This window comes from Oncorhynchus mykiss, chromosome 17 (assembly GCF_013265735.2).
Source record: "Oncorhynchus mykiss isolate Arlee chromosome 17, USDA_OmykA_1.1, whole genome shotgun sequence".
NCBI lineage: Eukaryota > Metazoa > Chordata > Actinopteri > Salmoniformes > Salmonidae > Oncorhynchus > Oncorhynchus mykiss.
Genome location: NC_048581.1, coordinates 36525797 through 36549850, shown reverse-complemented (window position 1 = coordinate 36549850; position 24054 = coordinate 36525797). Strand labels below are relative to the sequence as shown.

At 42.1% G+C, this 24054-nt stretch overlaps 1 protein-coding gene across 4 annotated transcripts in view; it reads right to left on the bottom strand.

Moving 5' to 3' along the window:
• Positions 1-8772: 8772 nt before the first annotated feature.
• Positions 8773-24054, bottom strand: part of LOC110493174 (ubiquinol-cytochrome-c reductase complex assembly factor 1-like) — a 48797-nt gene continuing 33515 nt past the window's right edge. For 2 of the 4 annotated variants that reach the window (XM_036949840.1, XM_036949842.1), the window contains 3 exons: positions 21883-21960; positions 21502-21611; positions 8773-9143 (listed from right to left, as the gene is read on the bottom strand). In XM_036949840.1, the coding sequence (XP_036805735.1) occupies positions 9101-9143; positions 21502-21611; positions 21883-21960 (231 nt within the window). In that variant the 3' untranslated portion in view covers positions 8773-9100. The remainder of the gene's footprint in view (positions 9144-21501; positions 21612-21882; positions 21961-24054) is intronic. The other 2 variants (XR_005036968.1, XM_036949841.1) reach the window with 1 other exon arrangement.

The following is a 24054-nucleotide window of genomic DNA, read 5'->3' as shown; positions in this document are numbered from 1 at the left end:
GCTCCCACTGACCTGCATCTTGAGCTTATCGATCTTCAGTCTGATGCAGTGATTGGAGAACTATTCAAAACAATGTCACTGATGAGGTTCCATGCATCTCTCAATGAACAAAACTTTCCAAAGATTAGGAGTCTGTTGTTTGTACTGTTTGGTTCAACCTACGTATGTGAACAGACATTTTCAGTGATGAAATATAACAAGTCAAGGCACAGATGATCTCTTACTGACTGTCAACAATCAAGCGCATAGCGACGTCAGAAACTATACCCGACTTCACTGCTATAGTCAATGCCCATCAGAGACTTCACTCCTGACACTGATTGAGTAGTTTAAATGTAATGCTGAGCTCTCTCTTTCGTGTGTTTTTGTGCATACCCGTTACCTTGAGTTCTGTCCGTGGTGCTGAATGCAGTGTACTTTTTCCCTGCGTGTAGTTCATTGCATGTTTAATAAAAGGAGAAAATGGATGTGGTTTATTTCTGTGTATGTTCAAAAGTAAAATGAGAAGCATATCTGGACGTGATTTACAGTAGATATCTGTCAGCACAGTAATACACATATATAATCCTGTACTATAATGCTCAAAAATATATTCTAAAGTGGCCCCTCCATGGAAAATAATTGCCCAAGTCTGATCTAGAAGGTGGAGGCAGTTCAGGTGCATCAAACCTGGGACCGAGGGACTGAAAAACAGCTTTATTTCTAGGCCATCAGCCTGTTAGTCACCACTGGCTGGCCCCCGCCCAGTATCCTACCCTGAACTTAGTTACTGTTACTAGCCAGCTACCACCCGGTACTCTAACCTGCACCTTAGTCATTGAACACTGGTCACTTTAATAATGTTTACATACTGCTTTACCCACGTCATACTGTACGTACAGTGGGGCAAAAAAGTATTTAGTCAGGCACCATTTGTGCAAGTTCTCCCACTTAAAAAGAAGAGGCCTGTAATTTTCATCATATGTACACTTCAACTATGACAGACAAAATTAGATTTTTTTTCCCAGAAAATCAAATTGTAAGATTTTGAATGAAGTTATTTGCAAATTATGGTGGAAAATAAGTATTTGGTCAATAACAAAAGTTTATCTCAATACTTTGGCAATGGCAATGACCGAGGTCAAATGTTTTCTGCAAGTCTTCACAAGGTTTTCACACACTGTTGCTGGTATTTTGGCCCATTCCTCCATGCAGATCTCCTCTAGAGCAGTGATGTTTTGGGGCTGTTGCTGGGCAACACGGACTTTCAACTCCCTCCAAAGATTTTTTATGAGGTTGAGATCTGGAGACTGGCTAGGCCACTCCAGGACATTGAAATGCTTCTTACGAAGCCACTACTTCGTTGCTCGGGCGGTGTGTTTGGGATCATTGTCATGCTGAAAGACCCAGCCAGGTTTGATCTTCAATGCCCTTGCTGATGGAAGGAGGTTTTCACTCAAAATCTCACGATACATGGCCCCATTCATTCTTTCCTTTACACGGATCAGTGGTCCTGGTCCCTTTGCAGAAAAACAGCCCCAAAGCATGATGTTTCCACCCCCATGCTTCACAGTAGGTATGGTGTTCTTTGGATGCAACTCAGAATTCTTTGTCCTCCAAACACGACGAGTTGAGTTTTTACCAAAAAGTTATATTTTGGTTTCATCTGACCATATGACATTCTCCCAATCTTCTTCTGGATCATCCAAATGCTCTCTAGCAAACTTCAGACGGGCCTGGACATGTACTGGTTTAAGCAGGGGGACACATCTGGCACTGCAGGATGTGAGTCCCTGGCGGCGTAGTGTGTTACTGATGGTAGGCTTTGTTACTTTGGTCCCAGCTCTCTGCAGGTCATTCACTAGGTCCCCCTGTGTGGTTCTGGGATTTTTAATCACCGTTCTTGTGATCATTTTGACCCCACAGGATGAGATCTTGCGTGGAGCCCCAGATCGAGGGAGATTATCAGTGGTCTTGTATGTCTTCCATTTCCTAATAAATTGCTCCCACAGTTGATTTCTTCAAACCAAGCTGCTTACCTATTGCAGATTCAGTCTTCCCAGCCTGGTGCAGGTCTACAATTTTGTTTCTGGTGACGTTTGACAGCTCTTTGGTCTTGGCCGTAGTAGAGTTTGGAGTGTGACTGTTTGAGGTTGTGGACAGGTGTATTTTATACTGATAAGTTCAAACAGGTGGCATTAATACAGGTAACGAGTGGAGGACAGAGGAGCCTCTTAAAGAATAAGTTACAGGTCTGTGAGAGCCAGAAATCTTGCTTGTTTGTAGGTGACCAAATACTTGTTTTCTACCATAAATTTGCAAATAAATTCATAAAAAATCCTACAATGTGATTTTTCTGGATTTATTTTGTACCTATGATGAAAATTACAGGCCTCTCTCATCTTTCTAAGTGGGAGAACTTGCACAATTGGTGGCTGACCAAATACTTTTTTGCCCCACTGTATATACTGTATTCTAGCCAAGGCTCATCCTATATAACTTCTGCTGTACACATATTTTCTATTCATATACTGTCAATAATGTCTATACCCACCATCAAACAGTATACGGTACATACACTGACTATATAAAACACAAGGACACCTTCCTAAAATTGAGTTGCACCCCCCTTTGCCCTCAGAACAGTCTCAATTTATCGGGGCAGGGATTTTACAAGGTGTAGAAAGTATTCCACAGGGATTCTGGCCCATGTTGACTCCAATGCTTCCCACAGTTGGCTGGATGTCCTTTGGGTGGTGGACCATTCTTGATACAGTACACACTGGAAACTGTGGAGTGTGAAAACCCCAGCAGTGTTGCAGTTGACACTCCTGGCACCTACTACTATACCCCATTCAAAGGCACTTAAAAATCCTTACTCCTACCCTTCACCTGAATTGATTGAAGTGGATTGAACAGGTGACATCAATAAGGGATCATAGCTTTCACCTGGATTCACCTGGTCAGTCTATGTCTTGGAAAGAGCAGGTGTTGATAAAGTTTTGTACACTCAGTGTATATATTTATATTCCCGGACTCTGACATTGCTCGTTCTGATTTTCTTAATTATTTTAGTTTTCTGTTTTGGATTTGTGTGTAATGTTTTTGTATTGTTAGGTATTACTGCATTTTTGGAGCTAAAAACATAAGCATTTCGCTGCACCTGCGATAACATCTGTAAAATATGTTTAAGCAACCAATAACATTTGATTTGACCTCAACTTTTTCTCCAGCTGATCACTTAAAAATCACAATCAATTATACACAGCAGGGATAACCTTGCTGAGTTTGAGTGGGCATAATATATTCTCAGAACTACAAAATCTGACCTTACTAAATCGGTCATATGGAAAACATAATAAATGGTCTCCATGTTCTTCTTGCCAGCCTTATTTATTAAGGTATACATAAATATCTCACCAAGACTAATATGCCCCCACCCATTATTCTAGTAAAAAAATCAATGGAAGTTGGAGCACTGCCCTAGTGTTGTTGATCTACCCAGAGAAATCTGACACCTTTGGAACCTTCTCAGGTTTTGGAACCTCTCAGGTATTATGAAGAGCATGTGACCCGATTTGAGCTAGTCCCAGCAAACGCTCAGCTAAAGTGATATAAGTCAAGGATGCCCACATAACATAAGGACTTCCAACAAGATAATCTGTATTCAGAAGACACTTAATTAAGAATGCCATTGCCCCACCTGTTGACCAAGATACAGTTGAAGTCGCAAGTTTACATACACTTAGGATGGAGTCATTAAAACTCGTTTTTCAACCACTCCACAAACATATTGTTAACAAACTATAGTTTCGGCAAGTCGGTTAGGACATCTACTTTGTGCAAGACAAGTAAATCTTCCAACAGCTGTTTATAATTCACTGTATAACAATTCCAGTGGGTCAGAAGTTGACAATGCCTTTAAACAGCTTGGAAAATTCCAGAATATTATGTCATGGCTTTAGAAGCTTCTGATAGGCTAATTGACATAATTTGAGTAACTTGGAGGTGTACCTGTGGATGTATTTCAAGGCCTACCTTCAAACTCAGTGCCTCTTTGCTTGACATCATGGGAAAATCAAAAGAAGTCAGCCAAGACCTCAGATGAACAATTGTAGACCTCCACAAGTCTGGTTCATCCTTGGGAGCAATTTCCAAATGCCTGAAGGTACCACGTTCATCTGTACAAACAATAGTACATAAGTATAAACAGCATGGAACCACGCAGCTGTCATACAGCTCAGGAAGGAGACGCGTTCTGTCTCCTAGAGATGAACGTACTTTGGTGCAAAAAGTGCAAATCAATCCCAGAACAACAGCAAAGGACCTTGTGAAGAGGCTGGAGGAAACAGGTACAAAAGTATCTATATCCACAGTTAAACGAGTTCTATATCGACATAACATGAAAGGCTGCTGAGCAAGGAAGAAGCCACTGCTCCATAACCACCATAAAAAGCCTGCTTTGCTGCAGGAGGGACTGGTGCACTTCACAAAATAGATGGCAACATGAGGATGGAAAATTATGTAGATATATTGAAGCAACATCTCAAGACATCAGTTAAAGCTTGGTCGCAAATGGGTCTTCCAAATGGACAATGACCCCAAGCATACTTCCAAAGTTGTGTCAAAATGGCTTAAGGACAACAAAGTCAAGGTATTGGAGTGGCCATCACAAAGCCCTGACCTCAATCCTATAGAAAATGTGTGGGCAGAATGAAAAAGTGTGTGCGAGCAAGGAGGCCTTACAAACCTGACTCAGTTACACCAGCTCTGTCAGGAGGAATGGGCCAAAATTCACCCAACTTATTGTGGGAAGCTTGTGGAAGGCTACCCGAAACGTTTGACCCAAGTAAAACAATTTAAAGGCAATGCTACCAAATACTAATTGAGTGTACGGAAACTTCTGACCCACTGAGAATGTGATGGAAGACATATAAAAGCTGAAATAAATCACTCTACACTATTATTCTGACATTTCACATTCTTAAAATAAAGTGGTGATCCTAACTGACCTAAGAAAGGACATTTTTACTAAGATTAAATGTCAGGAATTGTGAAAAACTGAGTTTAAATGCATTTGGCTAAGGTGCATGCAAACCTCAGACTTCAACAGTATTTATATTGTATTTATTTTTTTAAGGCCTCCCCACAGGAGGCCTTTTGCCATTTGGTAGGCCGTCAATTGTAAATAAGAATTTGTTCTTAACTGACTTGCGTAGTTAAATTAAGGTTAAATCAAATCAAATAAAAAATATTATCCAGATACTGACTGTTAGTTGATTCAGCTGCGGGATCGGGGCACCACCAGTATAGACCTGGCTCAGGAATGGCAACAGGCAAGTGTGAGTGCATCTGCACGCACAGTGAGGCGAAGACTTTTGGAGGATGGCCCGGTGTCAAGAAGGGCAGCAAAGAAGCCACTTCTCTCCAGGAACAACATCAGAGACAGACTGATATTCTGCAAAAGGTACAGGGATCGGACTGCTGAGGACGGGGGTAAAGTCATTTTCTCTGATGAATCCCCTTTCTGATTGTTCGGGACAGCCGGAAAAAAGCTTGTCCGGAGAAGACAAGGTGAGCGCTACGATCAGTCCTGTGTCATGGCATTAGTAAAGTATCCTGAGACCATTCATGTGTGGGGTTGCTTCTCAGCCAAGGGAGTGGGCTCACTCACAATTTTGCCTAAGAACACAGCCATGAATAAAGAATGGTACCAACACATCCTCCAGAGAGAAACTTCTCCCAACCATCCAGGAACAGTTTGGTGACAAACAATGCCTTTTCCAGCATGATGGAGCACCTTGCCATAAGGCAAAAGCGATAACTAAGTGGCTCGGGGAACAAAACATCGATATTTTGGGTCCATGGCCACGAAACTCCCCAGACCTTAATTATGCAAGAATGGGCAGTCAGGATGTGGCCCAGAAGTTAATTGACGCATGCCAGGGCGGATTGCAGAGGTCTTGAAAAAGAAGGGTCAACACTGCAAATATTGACTCTTTGCAGCAACTTCGTGTAATTGTCAATAAAAGCCTTTGACACTTATGAAATGCTTGTAATTATACCTCGGTATTCCATAGTAACATCTGACAAAAATATCTAAACGTCACGTTCGTTATACGGATCGAAACAAGGTGCAGCGTCCTATGCGTACTTTCTTTTATTTAACTGAATGAACACTGAACAAGCAAACAAAATAAAAAAAACTAAACGTGAAGCTATACAAACAAGTGCTGACAGGCAACTACACATAGGCAAGATCCCACAACAGAAAGTGGGAAACAGGGCTGCCTAAATATGATCCCCGAATAAAGAGACAACAATCAACAGCGGTCTCTGATTGTGAACCATATCAGGCCAACATAGAAATACAAAACCCCTAGACCTACAACAACCCGAGACATAAAAAAACCCTAGACATACAACACTAGAGTACCCACCCGTGTCACACTTTGACCTAACCAACATATATAGAAAACAGAGATATCTAAGGTCAGGGCGTGACAGTACCCCCCCTCCACCCCAAGGTGCGGACTCCCGGCCGTAAACCTGAACCTATAGGGGAGGGTCCGGGTGGGCATCTACCCTCGGTTCTGGACGCAGCCCCACCTCCTTATGCTGACCCCTCCGCTTTTGTGGAACCGGACCGTGGATCATCGCCGGAGGCTCTGGACTGCGGATCGTCGCCGGAGACCCCGGACTGGGGACCTTTGCCGGAGGTTCCGGACTGTGGACCGTCGGTGGAGGTTCCGGACTGTGGCCCGTTGGTGGAGGTTCCGGACTGTGGACATACAAAATCCTAGACATACAAAACCCTAGACATACAGTGCCTTGCGAAAGTATTCGGCCCCATTGAACTTTGCGACCTTTTGCCACATTTCAGGCTTCAAACATAAAGATATACAACTTTATTTTTTTGTGAAGAATCAACAACAAGTGGGACACAATCATGAAGTGGAACGACATTTATTGGATATTTCAAACTTTTTTAACAAATCAAAAACTGAAAAATTGGGCGTGCAAAATTATTCAGCCCCCTTAAGTTAATACTTTGTAGCGCCACCTTTTGCTGCGATTACAGCTGTAAGTCGCTTGGGGTATGTCTCTATCAGTTTTGCACATCGAGAGACTGACATTTTTTCCCATTCCTCCTTGCAAAACAGCTCGAGCTCAGTGAGGTTGGATGGAGAGCATTTGTGAACAGCAGTTTTCAGTTCTTTCCACAGATTCTCGATTGGATTCAGGTCTGGACTTTGACTTGGCCATTCTAACACCTGGATATGTTTATTTTTGAACCATTCCATTGTAGATTTTGCTTTATGTTTTGAATCATTATCTTGTTGGAAGACAAATCTCCGTCCCAGTCTCAGGTCTTTTGCAGACTCCATCAGGTTTTCTTCCAGAATGGTCCTGTATTTGGCTCCATCCATCTTCCCATCAATTTTAACCATCTTCCCTGTCCCTGCTGAAGAAAAGCAGGCCCAAACCATGATGCTGCCACCACCATGTTTGACAGTGGGGATGGTGTGTTCAGCTGTGTTGCTTTTACGCCAAACATAACATTTTGCATTGTTGCCAAAAAGTTCAATTTTGGTTTCATCTGACCAGAGCACCTTCTTCCACATGTTTGGTGTGTCTCCCAGGTGGCTTGTGGCAAACTTTAAACCATACTTTTTATGGATATCTTTAAGAAATGGCTTTCTTCTTGCCACTCTTCCATAAAGGCCAGATTTGTGCAATATACGACTGATTGTTGTCCTATGGACAGAGTCTCCCACCTCAGCTGTAGATCTCTGCAGTTCATCCAGAGTGATCATGGGCCTCTTGGCTGCATCTCTGATCAGTATTCTCCTTGTATGAGCTGAAAGTTTAGAGGGACGGCCAGGTCTTGGTAGATTTGCAGTGGTCTGATACTCCTTCCATTTCAATATTATCGCTTGCACAGTGCTCCTTGGGATGTTTAAAGCTTGGGAAATCTTTTTGTATCCGAATCCGGCTTTAAACTTCTTCACAACAGTATCTCGGACCTGCCTGGTGTGTTCCTTGTTCTTCATGATGCTCTCTGCGCTTTTAACGGACCTCTGAGACTATCACAGTGCAGGTGCATTTATACGGAGACTTGATTACACACAGGTGGATTGTATTTATCATCAGTCATTTAGGTCAACATTGGATCATTCAGAGATCCTCACTGAACTTCTGGAGAGAGTTTGCTGCACTGAAAGTAAAGGGGCTGAATAATTTTGCACGCCCAATTTTTCAGTTTTTGATTTGTTAAAAAAGTTTGAAATATCCAATAAATGTCGTTCCACTTCATGATTGTGTCCCACTTGTTGTTGATTCTTCACAAAAAAAATACAGTTTTATATCTTTATGTTTGAAGCCTGAAATGTGGCAAAAGGTCGCAAAGTTCAAGGGGGCCGAATACTTTCGCAAGGCACTGTACAACACTAGAGTACCCACCCTAGTCACACCCTGACCTAACCAACATATATAGAAAACAGAGATATCTAAGGTCAGGGCGTGACACTAAAGACACTGAAGCAGCAGCAAACTATTTGAGTCATTCTCAAAACTTTTGGCCACGACTGTAGACCGTAACACTGCCTCCGTTGGCATTTCTGTCTTTTCGGTAGATGCTATAACCATGTATTGCTAACACTGTATCAAAGGTATTATCTAAGTGAGTTTCAGAGATAGTCAGAATATGAATGTCATCTGTTACAAGCAAGTTATTGACTTCATGGACCTTGTTTGTTAGGCTACATATGTTAATATAGGCTATTTTTTTAGCACTTTTCTGGGTTGCTTGATTGTTTTTAATCCTTTACTGGGAAGCTTATCAGAGGTAGACTTACTCATGTTATTTACATTTTACATATATTGTTGGGAGTGAAGAGAGAAAGAGGGTGTGTGTAGATCAAGTGTGAGAGTCCCTGATTGGCTATCCTGCCTATAGTACAGTGTGTTCAGACACAGAGGAATATAGGTAGATAACAAGGCGTAGCAGGGTGGTAGGGATGGGAATCTCAGAGCCCAGCATCGTTGTAGGTGGAGCTGGGGACCTTTAGGATGCTCTGTGCATTCTCCTCCAGGAGGGGACGCCACTTTACCTCCCCCGTCAGTAACAAGTCCTCCCCGTCCAGAGTATCGATGAACTGCATCTGTGTGGAACAAGCAGACACATAAATAAAGTACCATTAAGACTGGTTCAAGGACATCTATTACAGAGGAAGCAAACTGCAAATATTTTTATGTGAAGGGGCATACCCAGTCAGTTGTACAACTGAATGCGTCTTCCACATTCAACCCAACCCCTCTGAATCAGAGAGGTGCAGGGGGCTGCCATAATCAACATGCAAGTCTTCAACACCTTGGGAACAGTGTGTTAACTGCCTTGCTCAGGGTCAGAACAACATATTTTTACCTTGTCAGCTCGGGGAATCGATCCAGAATAGTCAATGATAAGTAGAACATTGACAAAAGCAACCTACTAAACGTGGTAATTTGTGTTCTTCAAAAGCTGTTCAAAAGCCCAACAAGAGCTCTATTCCAGAGTTAGCCACCAGAGTGCAGTTATTATAGCTTACACTGGGGACAGTGCAGTGATCATGGTCACGCTACAGTTTGGGAGGCTGCATAGAGATGGATTTATTTCTTAGTATGGCAAGGCAAGTACACCTCGACCCGGTGTCTTAATTAAACCAGTGGCCTGAGCTCATGGAAGGAGCATGATAAAAGTAATTAGTGTGAGTAATAATGGCTTGACGGTGCCAGAGCAGCGCGTGACCACTGTACGTGACTTCATCGCAGGGGCTTGCCATTTCCTCTCCTGTAGTGTGTCATCAGGCACGGCCAGGTTTTATGTGCTGCACCTGTGATGAAACAGTTCTGGCCCCCTTGACCCCCGCCTTCTTCCAAGAGCTCGACTATGCTCTTGCAATCCCTGCGAGCTCAGAGAAACAGTATCCCATTTGTTTGTTTTTCTCTTGAAAAGTCCCCCCTTGTCTCATAAATTCTTGCCGATGCTTGTAATGTGCGCTTGCAGCTGGCTGGAACCTGTGGCAGGGCCATGTCTCAGCGTGCAGTGATGGAGGACACCTTTAATGGAAGCAGGCAGGAGAGTGGGACAGGCCTTGGACTACATACACACCAGTAACACACAACAGGGGGTGCCAGTGGAGTGGCCCAGTCACACGTTCCCCAAAGCCACTTTCATTAGTTTTTTGTACTAACGTCACAGTTCCACTGTTGCAGCACTGGCTTGGGTCGAGAAAACGGTAAAACACTTGATTGAATTTGACAGTAAATCCGCCACCTTTAACTTCTTGTGGGCAGTAGCGTCCCACCTGGCCAACATCCGGTGAAATTGCAGAGTGCGAAATTCAAACTACAGAATTATAAATATTTAACTTTCATTAAAAAAAAAGTGTAATACATCAAAATAAAGCTTAACTTCTTGTTAATCCAGCCACTGTGTAAGATTTCGAAAAGGATTTATGGCTAAAGCAAACCATGTGATTATCTGAGGACAGCGCCCCGCATACAAACACATGAAAAACATATTTCAACCAGGCAGGTGCGACACGAAAGTCAGAAATAGCGATGTAAAAAATGCCTTATCTTTGATGATCTTCTTCTGTTGGCACTCCAAAAGGTCCCAGTTACACCACAAATGGTCCTTTTGTTCGATAATGGGTTTCTTTATATCCATAACTCAGTTTAGCTGGCGCTCTTCAGTCAATAATCCACCCAGTTTCACTCCATGAAAATGCATACAAAATTAATCCCAAAATGTACTAATAAACTTTTCCAAACAAGTCAAACAACGTTTATAATCAAACCTTAGGTATAGGGTACGTAAATAAACGATACAATTTAAGACAGAGAATCGTTATTGTCTTTACCGGAGAAAAATACCAAAGAACGCGTTCTCTTCCACGCACTTGGAAACACTACAGCCAAAATGGGAGCCACCTAGAAAAACTACAATTTCTGGGTCATTTTTCCAAAAAACAGCCTAAAACTCTTTCTAAAGACTGTTGACATCCAGTGGAAGCCCTAGGAACTGCAATCTGGGAGGATTTCGCCTTATAATAAAAGTGACAGCCATTGAAAACAGCGGAAGGCTGAAATTTTATATTTTTGGGATGGTTTATCCTCAGGGTTTCGCCTGCCATATCAGTTCTGTTATACTCACAGACATAATTGTTACCGTTTTAGAAACTTTAGAGTGTTTTCTATCCAAATCTACCAATTATATGCATATCCTAGCTTCTGGGCCTGATTACCAGGCAGTTTACTTTGGGCAGGCTTTTAATCCGGACGTGAAAATACTGCCCCCTACCCAAGAGAGGTTAAAAGCTATTAAAAGCTATTGCCCAAGCTTGATGCAAGATAAAGTGTGTCAGGGAACAGGGAAGGATCAAGGACCTGACTAGCAGACTGAAGCATTGTAGCTCGTTTCCCCAATGTGTGCTGCCTTTTGGTTTGTAGGAGGCTATAGATGAGAGCAAGCAGTGAGGATGGCATTCTTAGAGAACATATGGCCCTTGCGGACGCAGCCTGCAGGTGTTTCTCCAAGCAGGCGTGTTTTCAACCACAGAGGGCAGGAAAATATATAGAGGGGGCTTCACTGGTAGCTGTGGCAGAGCCCAGGGGGGCGGGAAAGGAGAGGAGGGTGGGACTGGGTGACTAGCTACTCTCCAAATATCACTCTAATAACAGAGACAAACCAACTAAACCAGTCCAAAACACAATTAAAAAAATATATATATATTTCACCTTTATTTAACCAGGTAGGCAAGTTGAGAACAAGTTCTCATTTACTATTGCGACCTGGCCAAGATAAAGCAAAGCAGTTTGACAGATACAACGACACAGAGTTACACATGGAGTAAAACAAACATACAGTCAATAATACAGTATAAACAAGTCTATATACGATGTGAGCAAATGAGGTGAGAAGGGAGGTAAAGGCAAAAAAGGCCATGGTGGCAAAGTAAATACAATATAGCAAGTAAAACACTGGAATGGTAGTTTTGCAATGGAAGAATGTGAAAAGTAGAAATAAAAATAATGGGGTGCAAAGGAGCAAAATAAATAAATAAATTAAATACAGTAGGCAAAGAGGTAGTTGTTTGGGCTAAATTATAGGTGGGCTATGTACAGGTGCAGTAATCTGTGAGCTGCTCTGACAGTTGGTGCTTAAAGCTAGTGAGGGAGATAAGTGTTTCCAGTTTGAGATTTTTGCAGTTCGTTCCAATCATTGGCAGCAGAGAACTGGAAGGAGAGGTGGCCAAAGAAAGAATTGGTTTTGGGGGTGACTAGAGAGATATACCTGCTGGAGCGTGTGCTACAGGTGGGAGATGCTATGGTGACCAGCGAGCTGAGATAAGGGGGGACTTTACCTAGCAGGGTCTTGTAGATGACATGGAGCCAGTGGGTTTGGCGACGAGTATGAAGCGAGGGCCAGCCAACGAGAGCGTACAGGTCGCAATGGTGGGTAGTATATGGGGCTTTGGTGACAAAACGGATTGCACTGTGATAGACTGCGTCCAATTTGTTGAGTAGGGTATTGGAGGCTATTTTGTAAATGACATCGCCAAAGTCGAGGATTGGTAGGATGGTCAGTTTTACAAGGGTATGTTTGGCAGCATGAGTGAAGGATGCTTTGTTGCGAAATAGGAAGCCAATTCTAGATTTAACTTTGGATTGGAGATGTTTGATATGGGTCTGGAAGGAGAGTTTACAGTCTAACCAGACACCTAAGTATTTGTAGTTGTCCACGTATTCTAAGTCGTCCAGAGTAGTGATGTTGGACAGGCGGGTAGGTGCAGGTAGCGATCGGTTGAAGAGCATGCATTTAGTTTTACTTGTATTTAAGAGCAATTGGAGGCCACGGAAGGAGAGTTGTATGGCATTGAAGCTTGCCTGGAGGGTTGTTAACACAGTGTCCAAAGAAGGGCCAGAAGTATACAGAATGGTGTCGTCTGCGTATAGGTGGTTCAGAGACTCACCAGCAGCAAGAGTGACCTCATTGATGTATACAGAGAAGAGAGAGTCGGTCCAAGAATTGAACCCTGTGGCACCCCCATAGAGACTGCCAGAGGTCCGGACAGCAGACCCTCCGATTTGACACACTGAACTCTATCAGAGAAGTAGTTGGTGAACCAGGCGAGGCAATCATTTGAGAAACCAAGGCTGTCGAGTCTGCCGATGAGGATGTGGTGATTGAGAGTCGAAAGCCTTGGCCAGATCAATGAATACGGCTGCACAGTAATGTTTCTTATCGATGGCGGTTAAGATATCGTTTAGGACCTTGGCTGAGGTGCACCCATGACCAGCTCTGAAACCAGATTGCATAGCAGAGAAGGTATGGTGAGATTCGAAATGGTCAGTAATCTGTTTGTTGACTTGGCTTTCGAAGACCTTAGAAAGGCATGGTAGGATAGATATAGGTCTGTAGCAGTTTGGGTCAAGAGTGTCCACCCCTTTGAAGAGGGGGATGACCGCAGCTGCTTTCCAATCTTTGGGAATCTCAGACGACACGAAAGAGAGGTTGAACAGGCTAGTAATAGGGGTGGCAACAATTTTGGCAGATAATTTGAGAAAGAAAGGGTCCAGATTGTCTAGCCCGGTTGATTTGTAGGGGTCCAGATTTTGCAGCTCTTTCAGAACATCAGCTGAACGGATTTGGGAGAAGGAGAAATGGGGAAGGCTTGGGCGAGTTGCTGTTGGGGGTGCAGTGCTGTTGACCGGGGTAGGAGTAGCCAGGTGGAAAGCATGGCCAGCCGTAGAAAAATGCTTATTGAAATTCTCAATTATGGTGGATTTATCAGCGGTGACAGTGTTTCCTATCTTCAGTGCAGTGGGCAGCTGGGAGGAGGTGTTCTTATTCTCCATGGACTTTACAGTGTCCCAGAACTTTTTTGAGTTAGTGTTGCAAGAAGCAAATTTGTGCTTGAAAAAGCTAGCCTTGGCTTTTCTAACTGCCTGTGTATAATGGTTTCTAGCTTCCCTGAACAGCTGCATATCACGGGGGCTGTTCGATGCTAATGCAGAACGCCATAGGATGTTTTTGTGTTGGTTAAGGGCAGTCAGGTCTGGGGAGAACCAAGGGCTATATCTGTTCCTGGTTCTAAATTTCTTGAATGGGGCATGTGAGAGACTTGTTTTTAGAGAGGTGGATTTTTAAAAGTAGAAGTTCAAATTGTTTGGGTACAGACCTGGATAGTAGGACAGAACTCTGCAGGCTATCTTTGCAGTAGATTGCAACACTTTGGCAGTTCTATCTTGTCTGAAAATGTTGTAGTTTGGAATTAAAATTTCAGAATTTTTGGTTGTCTTCCTAAGCCAGGATTCAGACACAGCTAGAACATCCGGGTTGGCAGAGTGTGCTAAAGCAGTGAATAAACCAAACTTAGGGAGGAGGCTTCTAATGTTAACATGCATGAAACCAAGGCTATTACGGTTACAGAAGTCATCAAAAGAGAGCGTCTGGGGAATAGGAGTGGAGCTAGGCACTGCAGGGCCTGGATTCACCTCTACATCGCCAGAGGAACATAGGAGGAGTAGAATAAGGGTGCGGCTAAAAGCAATAAGAATTGGTCGTCTAGAACGTCTGGAACAGAGAGTAAAAGGAGGTTTCTGGGGGCGATAAAATAGCATCAAGGTATAATGTACAGACAAAGGTATGGTAGGATGTGAATACAGTGGAGGTAAACCTAGGTATTGAGTGATGAGAGAGATATTGTCTCTAGAAACATCATTGAAACCAGGAGATGTCATTGCATGTGTGGGTGGTGGAACTAATAGGTTGGATAAGGTATAGTGAGCAGGACTAGAGGCTCTACAGTGAAATAAGCCAATAAACACTAACCAGAACAGCAATGGACAAGGCATATTAACATTAAGGAGAGGCATGCTTAGTCGAGTGATCAAAAGGGTCCGGTGAGTGGAGAGGTTGGTTGGGGGTCACGGCGATTTAGACAGCTAGCCAGGCCATCGGTAGCAAGCTAGCATAGGATGGAGGTCTGTTATTAGCCATCTCTTGCGTTCCGTCAGTAGATTAGTGGGGTTCCGTGTGGTAGAGGGGATTAATCCAAATCACACAACAACAACAAAAATAAAAACAATAGATATAGTTATAGAGGCCCTAGAAGAAAACATAATAATAATAAAAATAAATAAATTGTCCGATTGTCTATTCAGATAGCAGCCGATAAGACAGCTAACGGTTAGCAGGCCGCAGATGGGCGTTCAGGTAACGTCGCAACGGAGGAGCCAGCCGGATAACTCCTTCGAGTAGATAACGTCGGCAGTCCAGTTGTGAAGGCCCGGTGGGGCTCCGCGTAGGCAGTAAAACGGGTCCGGATAGGTGACTGCAGCCCAGGAGTGATTGATGGAACTCAGGAGTGATTGACGGAGCTGGCTAGCTCCGGAATAATTGATGTTTGCTCCGGAATCGACGAAAGCCGATAGTCACACGGATAGCAGCTAGCTAGCTGTGAGATCCAGGTATGAATGTCCAGAGTTAGCGGTTGAAATCCAGGGACATGGAGAGAAAAATTGGTGCGGTATGTTCCGTTCCAAGCCGTGCTGCGCCGTACAAAACTGGCGATAGATTTTCGAGCTAAAGGATAGCTGATGACCACAAACCGTGGTTAGCTGAATACTAACGATTTGCCAGTAAAGAAGCTAACTAGCTTCTGAACTAGCTTCTGAACTAGCTTCTGGGCTAACTTCTGGGCTAGCTTCTGGATTAGCTTCTGGCTAGCTCCTGGCTAGTTTCTGGCTAGCTTCTTGGAGTTTCTGGCTAGCTTCTTGGAGTTTCTGGCTAGCTTCTTGGGGGATTACAGATTTGAGGTAAATAATACTTTTTTATAAATATAAATTGGTGAGGCGGGTTGCAGGATAGTGTTTTGAAGATGAGTTGATGGAAAATTAAAAAAATGTATGTGAAAAATTTGTAAATATATATATATATATATATATATATATATATATATATATATATATATATATATATATATATATATATATATATATATATATATATATACATATATACATACACGACAAGACGAGGACAAAAGAAGTCTGAACTGCTATGCCATCCAGCACCTAACCAAGAGATTGTATGAGACTATTAAGGCTGTAAGGACACACAAGATCGCAATGTTTAAGTATAGTCGTTTCAAACTTTTGGGCTGCTGACATTAACATCATTTGGTTCAAAGCTTGCGTTACACCGCTCAGCTATTCTGGTTCTAAAAATCTTAAGTGTGTAACTAAAAGAACTAGGTGCTCGAGGGTAGAATTTGAAGAAAATTGTTCACAACAAAAATGACCCTGGACTGACTTGTTTGAGAGGACACCTTAGAGCAGCTTTGCACTCCTTTATTTTGTATTTATTTTATTGAACCTTTATTTCACTAGGCACATCCTCAGGGACCCACAGTCAATCCATGTATATTAACTATTCCAGAACTACTCCTTTAAAAGTTGCGTCATACTGCGGCACACCTTGCCGGCTGCTGCTGCATTCTGTGGCACGTTATTGATTTGTCAGCCATTTTTTCTGTTAATGCAGTGCTAGTTTTGAGAAGCGTTTGATAGTCTTCCATATTGCAGGCATGCAGGAGACAGGGGTTCAATCCCCCAACGGGGAGGAAGGAGTAGGCTGTCCCTGTAAATAAGAATGAGTTCTTAAATGATTCCATATGTGTTACTTCATAGTTGATGTCTTCACGATTATTCTACAATGTAGAAAATATATATATATTTTTTTAAATAGAAAAATCCTGGCATGAGTAGGTGTGTCCAAACTTTTGACAGGCACTTGCTTAATAAATTTGATTCATATTATGGTGTTTCTATGAGAAAACGAAAAATGAAAAACCCTCTGGATTTTCGTTAGGAAGGAACAGAAAATATGACGGGAATAATAAACGTCAATAAACGTTGGGTAGTTAGATATATTAACTAGAGGCTAAGGGCAAGTTTGATGTATAACTACTAACGTTACAGTCGGAAGTTTATATACACTTAGGTTGGAGTCATTAAAACTCGTTTTTCAACCACCCCACACATTTCTTGTTAACAAACTATAGTTTTGGCAAGTCGGTTAGGACATCTGTGTGCATGACACAAGTAAGTTTTCCAATAATTGTTTACATAAAGATTATTTCACTTATAATTCACTGTATCACAATTCCAGTGGGTCAGAAGATTACATAGTTGGCTGGGCCTTTAAACCGCTTGGAAAATTCCAGAAAATGATGTCATAGCTGTAGAAGCTTCTGATAGACTAAATGACATAATTTGAGTCAATTGGAGGTATACCTGTGGATGTATTTCAAGGCCTACCTTCAAACTCAGTGCATCTTCGCTTGACTTCATGGGAAAATCAAAAGAAATCAACCAAGTACCATTAACAGCATGGAACCACGCAGCCGTCATACCGCTCAGGAAGGAGACGCGTTCTATCTCATAGAGATGAACGTACTTTGGTGCAAAAAGTACAAATAAGTCCCAGAACAACAGCAAAGGACCTTGTGAAGATGCTGGAGGAAACAGGTACAAACGTATCTATATCCACAGTAAAACGAGTCCTATATCGACATAATCTGAAAGGCCGATCAGCAAGGAAAAAGCCACTGCTCCAAAATCGCTATAAAAAAGCCAGACTACGGTTTGCAACTGCACATGGGGACAAAGATCGTACTTTTTGGAGAAATGTCCTCTGGTCTGATGAAACAAAAATATAACTGTTTGGCCATAATGACCATCGTTATGTTTGGAGGAAAAATGCTTGCAAGCCGAAGAACACCATCCCAACCGTGAAGCATGGGGGTGGCAGCATCATGTTGTGGGGGTGGAAGCATCATGTTGTGGGGGTGCTTTGCTGCAGGAGGAACTTGTGCACATCACAATATATATTGAAGCAACATCTCAAGACATCAGTCTTGTTAAAGTTAAAGCTTGGTCGCAAATGGGTCAAATGGACAATGACACCAAGCATACTTCCAACGTTGTGGAAAAATGGCTTAAGGACACAAGTTAAATAATTTAAATGCAATGCTACCAAATACTAATTTGAGTGTAAACTAAACTTCTGACCCACTGGGAATGTGATGAAAGACATAAAAGCTGAAATAAATAATCTCTACTATTATTCTGACATTTCACATTCTTAAAATTAAGTGGTGATCCTAACTGACCTAAGACAGAGATTTTTTTACAAGGATTAAATGTCAGGAATTGTGAAAAACTGAATTTAAATCTATTTGGCTAAGATGCATGTAAACTGCCGACTTCAACTGTAGTTAGCTAGCTAACATACTGCTCTAATGATATGCTATGTGGTTCGTAAGGACAGCATAGCTAACAAATTGTCAGCCAACATAACATGTAAGGTAACTTATTTGAAAAGTAATTACTTTATTACATTGGTCGTGATAGTTTTTTTTTTTTACACCTAGCTCGGCTATTAGACTATTCTTTAGTAAAGGTTGAATAGTCTATTGTTCAGCTATTAGCCCCTCGTTCCTCGCCCTCTTCCACGCGTCATCATTCTGCGCCTGAGTTGCTCGCTAGTGGGCGTGCTGGCAGGGTTATGGCAGCACCTTCGGTTGTGCGTCAAGAATTATGCATACAGTATCAAGTTTGTATGAAGGTGTGGTTATTCACAGGCAAATTGTTATATGCTATGGAGGTACATTTGTGTATTTTTGTAGAGAGCAAAACTTTATATTTTCAATCAAAAATAATTGTTCTGAAAGCAAATGTTTTCAGACACAAAGGAAGAAGGAGGACTATGTGATGATGGCATCTCAGGTAAGCAGCACTGGGCATTCTTCCATCCAACTTTTACATACTTTTACATAATTCAACTTTTTCACTTGAATTAATTGAACTTTCTTTCATGGCAACGCATAAGCAGGCCATGTGCTATTTGTTTCAAAGTCGATACAGTATATAATCATATTTCATGACAGTGTAACGGTTACCTTTTGTTTTACAAGCTTCAAGTATGTGTCTGTTTTTCAGCATAAACTACTCTGTAGCAACATAATGTGGACACCAGGTGAGACCACACACACAATAACAGTCGCTCTCCTTCACTTCATCCCTCTCCCTCTTCTCCCTAAATCCTTTAGGTTATATCAGCTGTGTTGGTGAACCTCTCCCGCATCTGAATTGGCTGACACAGAGGGCACAGCGTGATCATAGGTGAGAGGTCACTTGGTTGGATCAACAGGAAGTATTATTAAAGAGATGCTTTACATTGAAATACAGATAGAGATGTAGTAGTCCCAGAGCTAATGATCCAAGGTCAGCTTTGCATTTCACCTCCTAATGATTATGATGACTGACCAAAAAAACAAGGCATAATCATGCTCTCTCTCTATCCATCTGCCTCTCGTCTGCAGGTATGTTTTGATGTGAGAGAGGAAGCCAGTCCCGTCATCGCCACCTCACCCGCTCTTAAGATAACCTTTGGGCCAACTGGGGGCCCAAGGCTGGCTAGAGACACTGTATATGTATAATGTATATTGTGATGAACTGAGAGAATATTAGGGTAGCACTGTAATTCATTAATCATATGCTGTCTGCCTTTGTTCTTATCACTTTCCCTTTCTGTCTTCTACACCTCTCTCCCCACCTTGTCTTTCTTCCTCGTTTTATAATGCACACCATATGTGCATTGAAGTCCAGATTGAACTTGTATTTATAATATATTACAATTATCATAATTATAATGCATGTATTATGTATTTATAACACCTGGATAATGAACTTCTTTCAATAAAGAGTTTCAGATTCTCCACTGGTTGAAATTAAGTATCTCATTGAAATACTATCTTGTGTCCTCAGATTAATGCAGATGGAGTTAGATAGGAATAGGTTTTTTTCTGCATATATGAATTAAATATCAGCCTTTACTTAAATCATGCTTCTAGTCTATTGCATTGTTAAAATGTGTAATCATTGAAGTCCCAGGAGCGGTAAACACTGTTGAAGTGTATAATTGTAATACATACATGCAGACACAGCCTAATTCAAAGAATGGGGTTTGATACACCTGGTATTGGATATGACAGAAAAATTATGTCTCTCAGAGATTCATACCTGAACCGCACCTTTATTTGCTAGGAAGAGTACATGATCAGTGAATATATTCAATGTACCGGCAACAATGTGGGGAACTCATGCGTGGTAATAACTACAGTACATGTATACAGGACTTGCGTCCTTGACGCAATAAAGTTATTATATTCTACTCAATCCATAGGCTTTATTAATGCCATTTAGACTTGAAGTTGATACAACTGTAATAGCTGAGGTTCATAGATTGGTATGAATATTAGTTCAGAATCTAACGTTGGAGGGTCCATACACAGATCGGCTACATACTGTAGCTAGCTACACATCCATAGGCATACAGTTATTTGTATCCTCCACTACACAATAAGCAAGTAAATAGTTAGCTAGCTATGTTACTTCAGCTGCTTTGCATGGCAAGCTTACACAATTGTACATTCAATTTGCAGTATATGCTTTAGCTAGCTAGATTCTTTACATCCACTGTTTCACAAGACGACAGCCTGGTTTGCTGGTTTTCTCAGGAGTCCCTAAAACATTAAACAACATGAATTACAATGTCATACTCATGTCATAATGCCAGCAAGCTAGGGGGCGGCAGGTAGCCTAGTGGTTAAGAGTGTTGGGCCAGTAACAGAAAGGTTGCTAGATCGAATCCCCGAGCTGACAAGGTAAAAATCTGTCATTCTGCCCCTTAACAAGGCAGTTAACACGCTGTTCCTAGCCCTTCATTGTCAATAAGAATTTGTTCTTAACTGACATGCCTAGTTAAATAAAATATAAATAGCTAGCTGGCTAATGTTAGCTAGTCAGTCAACTTGCTAAATCGCGATTTTCATTAATTAACTTTATGACAAAAAAATATACACAATCGTTTGTCTCTACATTAATTAACATATTCCTCTCCATTGTAAATTTTTTATCTTGACTTGTTATGTAATAATTACTTACATTTGCTTCCCCCGTAATGTTTTGTCAGCCATCTTTGCTGAAGAAAGTCATCAGGGACGGGTGGCTCATGTCATATTCGTCATTGGAACCACTCAATATGATTAGTCATATAATAACCTTGGGACCCAAATGCGTAATGAGTGCTTTAACTCCTCGCTGTGGTGGTCTGGAGCAATGAAGCCATGACGCTGGGTACCTCGAAGTCCCGCGGTGAAAGCTCACAACTTTTAAAGGAGGAACCACTGTAGCACACTTGACTTAACGTGTCAACTAACCATAAAGGCCTTGACTAGATGAATCAAGTGAGGTGGTTCAGAGCTACAACAAAATTGAGAAATGTCCCTCAGGTCTTTCCAAACATGATAAGTCAGGGCTGACTCTTTTTAGGTGCACGCTGAAAACTTTGTGGCCAGAAACATTTTTCTTTATTTGGTGATATGGAGTGTTGTCTTCCTCTCTCACCTGTTTGCGGTGAGAGACATGAGCTCCAGCTGCCTGGGGTCCTCGCACTGACGTTTGAACATGTTCCTCCACAGGGCGGCCGCCAGCACCCCATCGCCCAACAAGATTCCCTTCAAAAGCAACAGAGGTGAATCATGAATCACTGCCTCGTCTAATAGCACTAAGGACTGGACCAAAATGAACAAGAGACACTGGTTCCCGACGGACAGTTCCGTCAGCCAGGCCTAGGACAGAACCACGACATGCTAGCTCTTTACCCGTTCCAGGCTGGGTCTCTGGGGCCCTTCTCTTCCCAGTCATCTTGTCCAGTGTGTGTTGTTTTTTACACTACCTGGCATAGTCGAGGCAAAGATAAGCATAATGGTTATAGCTGGGTCTTACCTCATCATATCCAAAAATAGCAGCGTAGAAAGTCTCTGTCATAGCCCTCATGCTTTCCTTCCGGTGAATGGCATCAATCTAGAAGGGCGAAAGAGAGGATGGGAGAAGGAGAGAACAAGGACCCGAGTTAGTTACAACACTATTTTCCCAGAACTTGAGTTAATCATTTTCTTTCTCACATTTTCCACATTGAGCGCACACACACACACTTCCCCTCCTGAGATACAAATACAGTGCCTTCAGAAAGTACTCAGACCACTTGACTTTTTCCACATTTTGTTACGTTACAGCCTTATTCCAAAATGGATTAAATAAAAATAAAAATCTATCTACACACAATAATACCCCATAACGACAAAGCAAAAACAGGGTTTTAGAAACATTTGGAAATGTATTACAGAAATACCTTATTTTCATAAGTATTCAGACCCTTTGCTATGAGACTCGAAAGTGAGCTTAGGTGCATCCTGTTTCCATTGATCATCCTTTGAGATGTTTCTACAACTTGATTAGAGTCCACCTGTGGTAAATTCAAATGATTGGACATGATTTGGAAAGGCACACACACCTGTCGATATAAGGTCCCACCACAGTTGACAGTGCATGTCAGAGCTCCGAGATAGGATTGTGTCGAGGCACAAATCGAGGGAAGGGTACCAAAATATTTATGCAGCATTGAAGGTAGCCAAGAACACAGTGGCCTCCATCATTCTTAAATGGAAGAGGTTTGGAACAACCAAGACTCTAACTAGAGCTGGCCGTCCGGCCAAACTGAGCAATCGGGGAGAAGGGCCTTGGTCAGGGAGGTGACCAAGAACCCAATGGTCACTCTGACAAAACTCACAGAGTTCCTCTGTGGAGAAGGGAGGACCTTCCAGAAGGACAACCATCTCTGCAGCACTCCACCAATCAGGTCTTTATGGTAGAGTGGCCAGATGGAAGCCACTCCTCAGTAAAAAGGCACATGACAGCCCGCTTGGAGTTTGCCAAAAGGCACCTAAAAACTATCATGAGAAAAATGATTATCTGGTCTGATGAAACAAACTCTTTGGCCTGAATGCCAAGCATCACATCTGGAAGAAACCTGGCACCATCCCTACCATCCCTACGGTGAAGCATGGACAGGCACATTTTTTAAATTTGAGTCACTTCAAACTGCCAGTGTGAACAAGGCTTTAGTAGCCACTCAAAGAGTGTGTCCAGCAGACACACTCTTACTTAAATACACAGGTACAGCACTCATACTTACATACAGTACTGTATTACGTATACGAAGGTCAGTAATAAGACTCATGAGGTTATGATAAGGAATGCACGATAACAGACTAGGGGATGTAGAAGCACAGAACAAAATAGGCTACGAATCAGAGAACGCCTCTTGAGAAATCTTTCATACAAACTCAGCAGCTTGAAAAACCATGTGACCTGGAAGCTGTTTGAGAACACATGACGGCTGCATTTACACAGGCAGCCCAATTCTGATGTTTTTCCACTAATTGGTATTTTCACATCAGATCTTTTTCAGAGCTGGTCTGATTGGTCAAAATACCAATTAGTGAAAAAAACTAAGAATTGGGCTGCCTGTGTAAACACCACTGATGAGGACCTATGTTTTATCTGTTTAACACACCCCATGTCACATTTCTAGAGTGATGAGACACAAATGCATAGAAAATATGCCAATTTGGAGCAGGGGCGATAGTGAGAAGTAGAACTCCCTCCTAGAACAATAACAAGAGGGCCTTAAAATACAAGTACCAGTCCCTTAAAGCCAGAGTCAGTTAGTCCCAAATAAAAACATTCTGGTTTAGTACATCGCAAAACATATGAGGTTTTACAAATAAGTACAGGAGCTTGTTTACAAATTGCAGGTTAGATTTCTCCAGATAATTGTAGGAATAAGCCTATTGATCATTTATCTTGTGCACATTCTATCTATTCCTCTGATCCATCCAGGAATACAGCAACACATCAACAATACATATATCTAGCTACAGTGGCAAGAAAAAGTATGTGAACCCTTAGGCTAATGACTTCTCCAAAAGCTAATTGGAGTCAGCTAACCCGGAGTCCAATCAATGAAACGAGATTGGAGATGTTGGTTAGAGCTGCCTTGTAGAAGCAGGTACCCAGGTACCCTGAGAAGCATCCCCACACATGAATGTTCTCAGG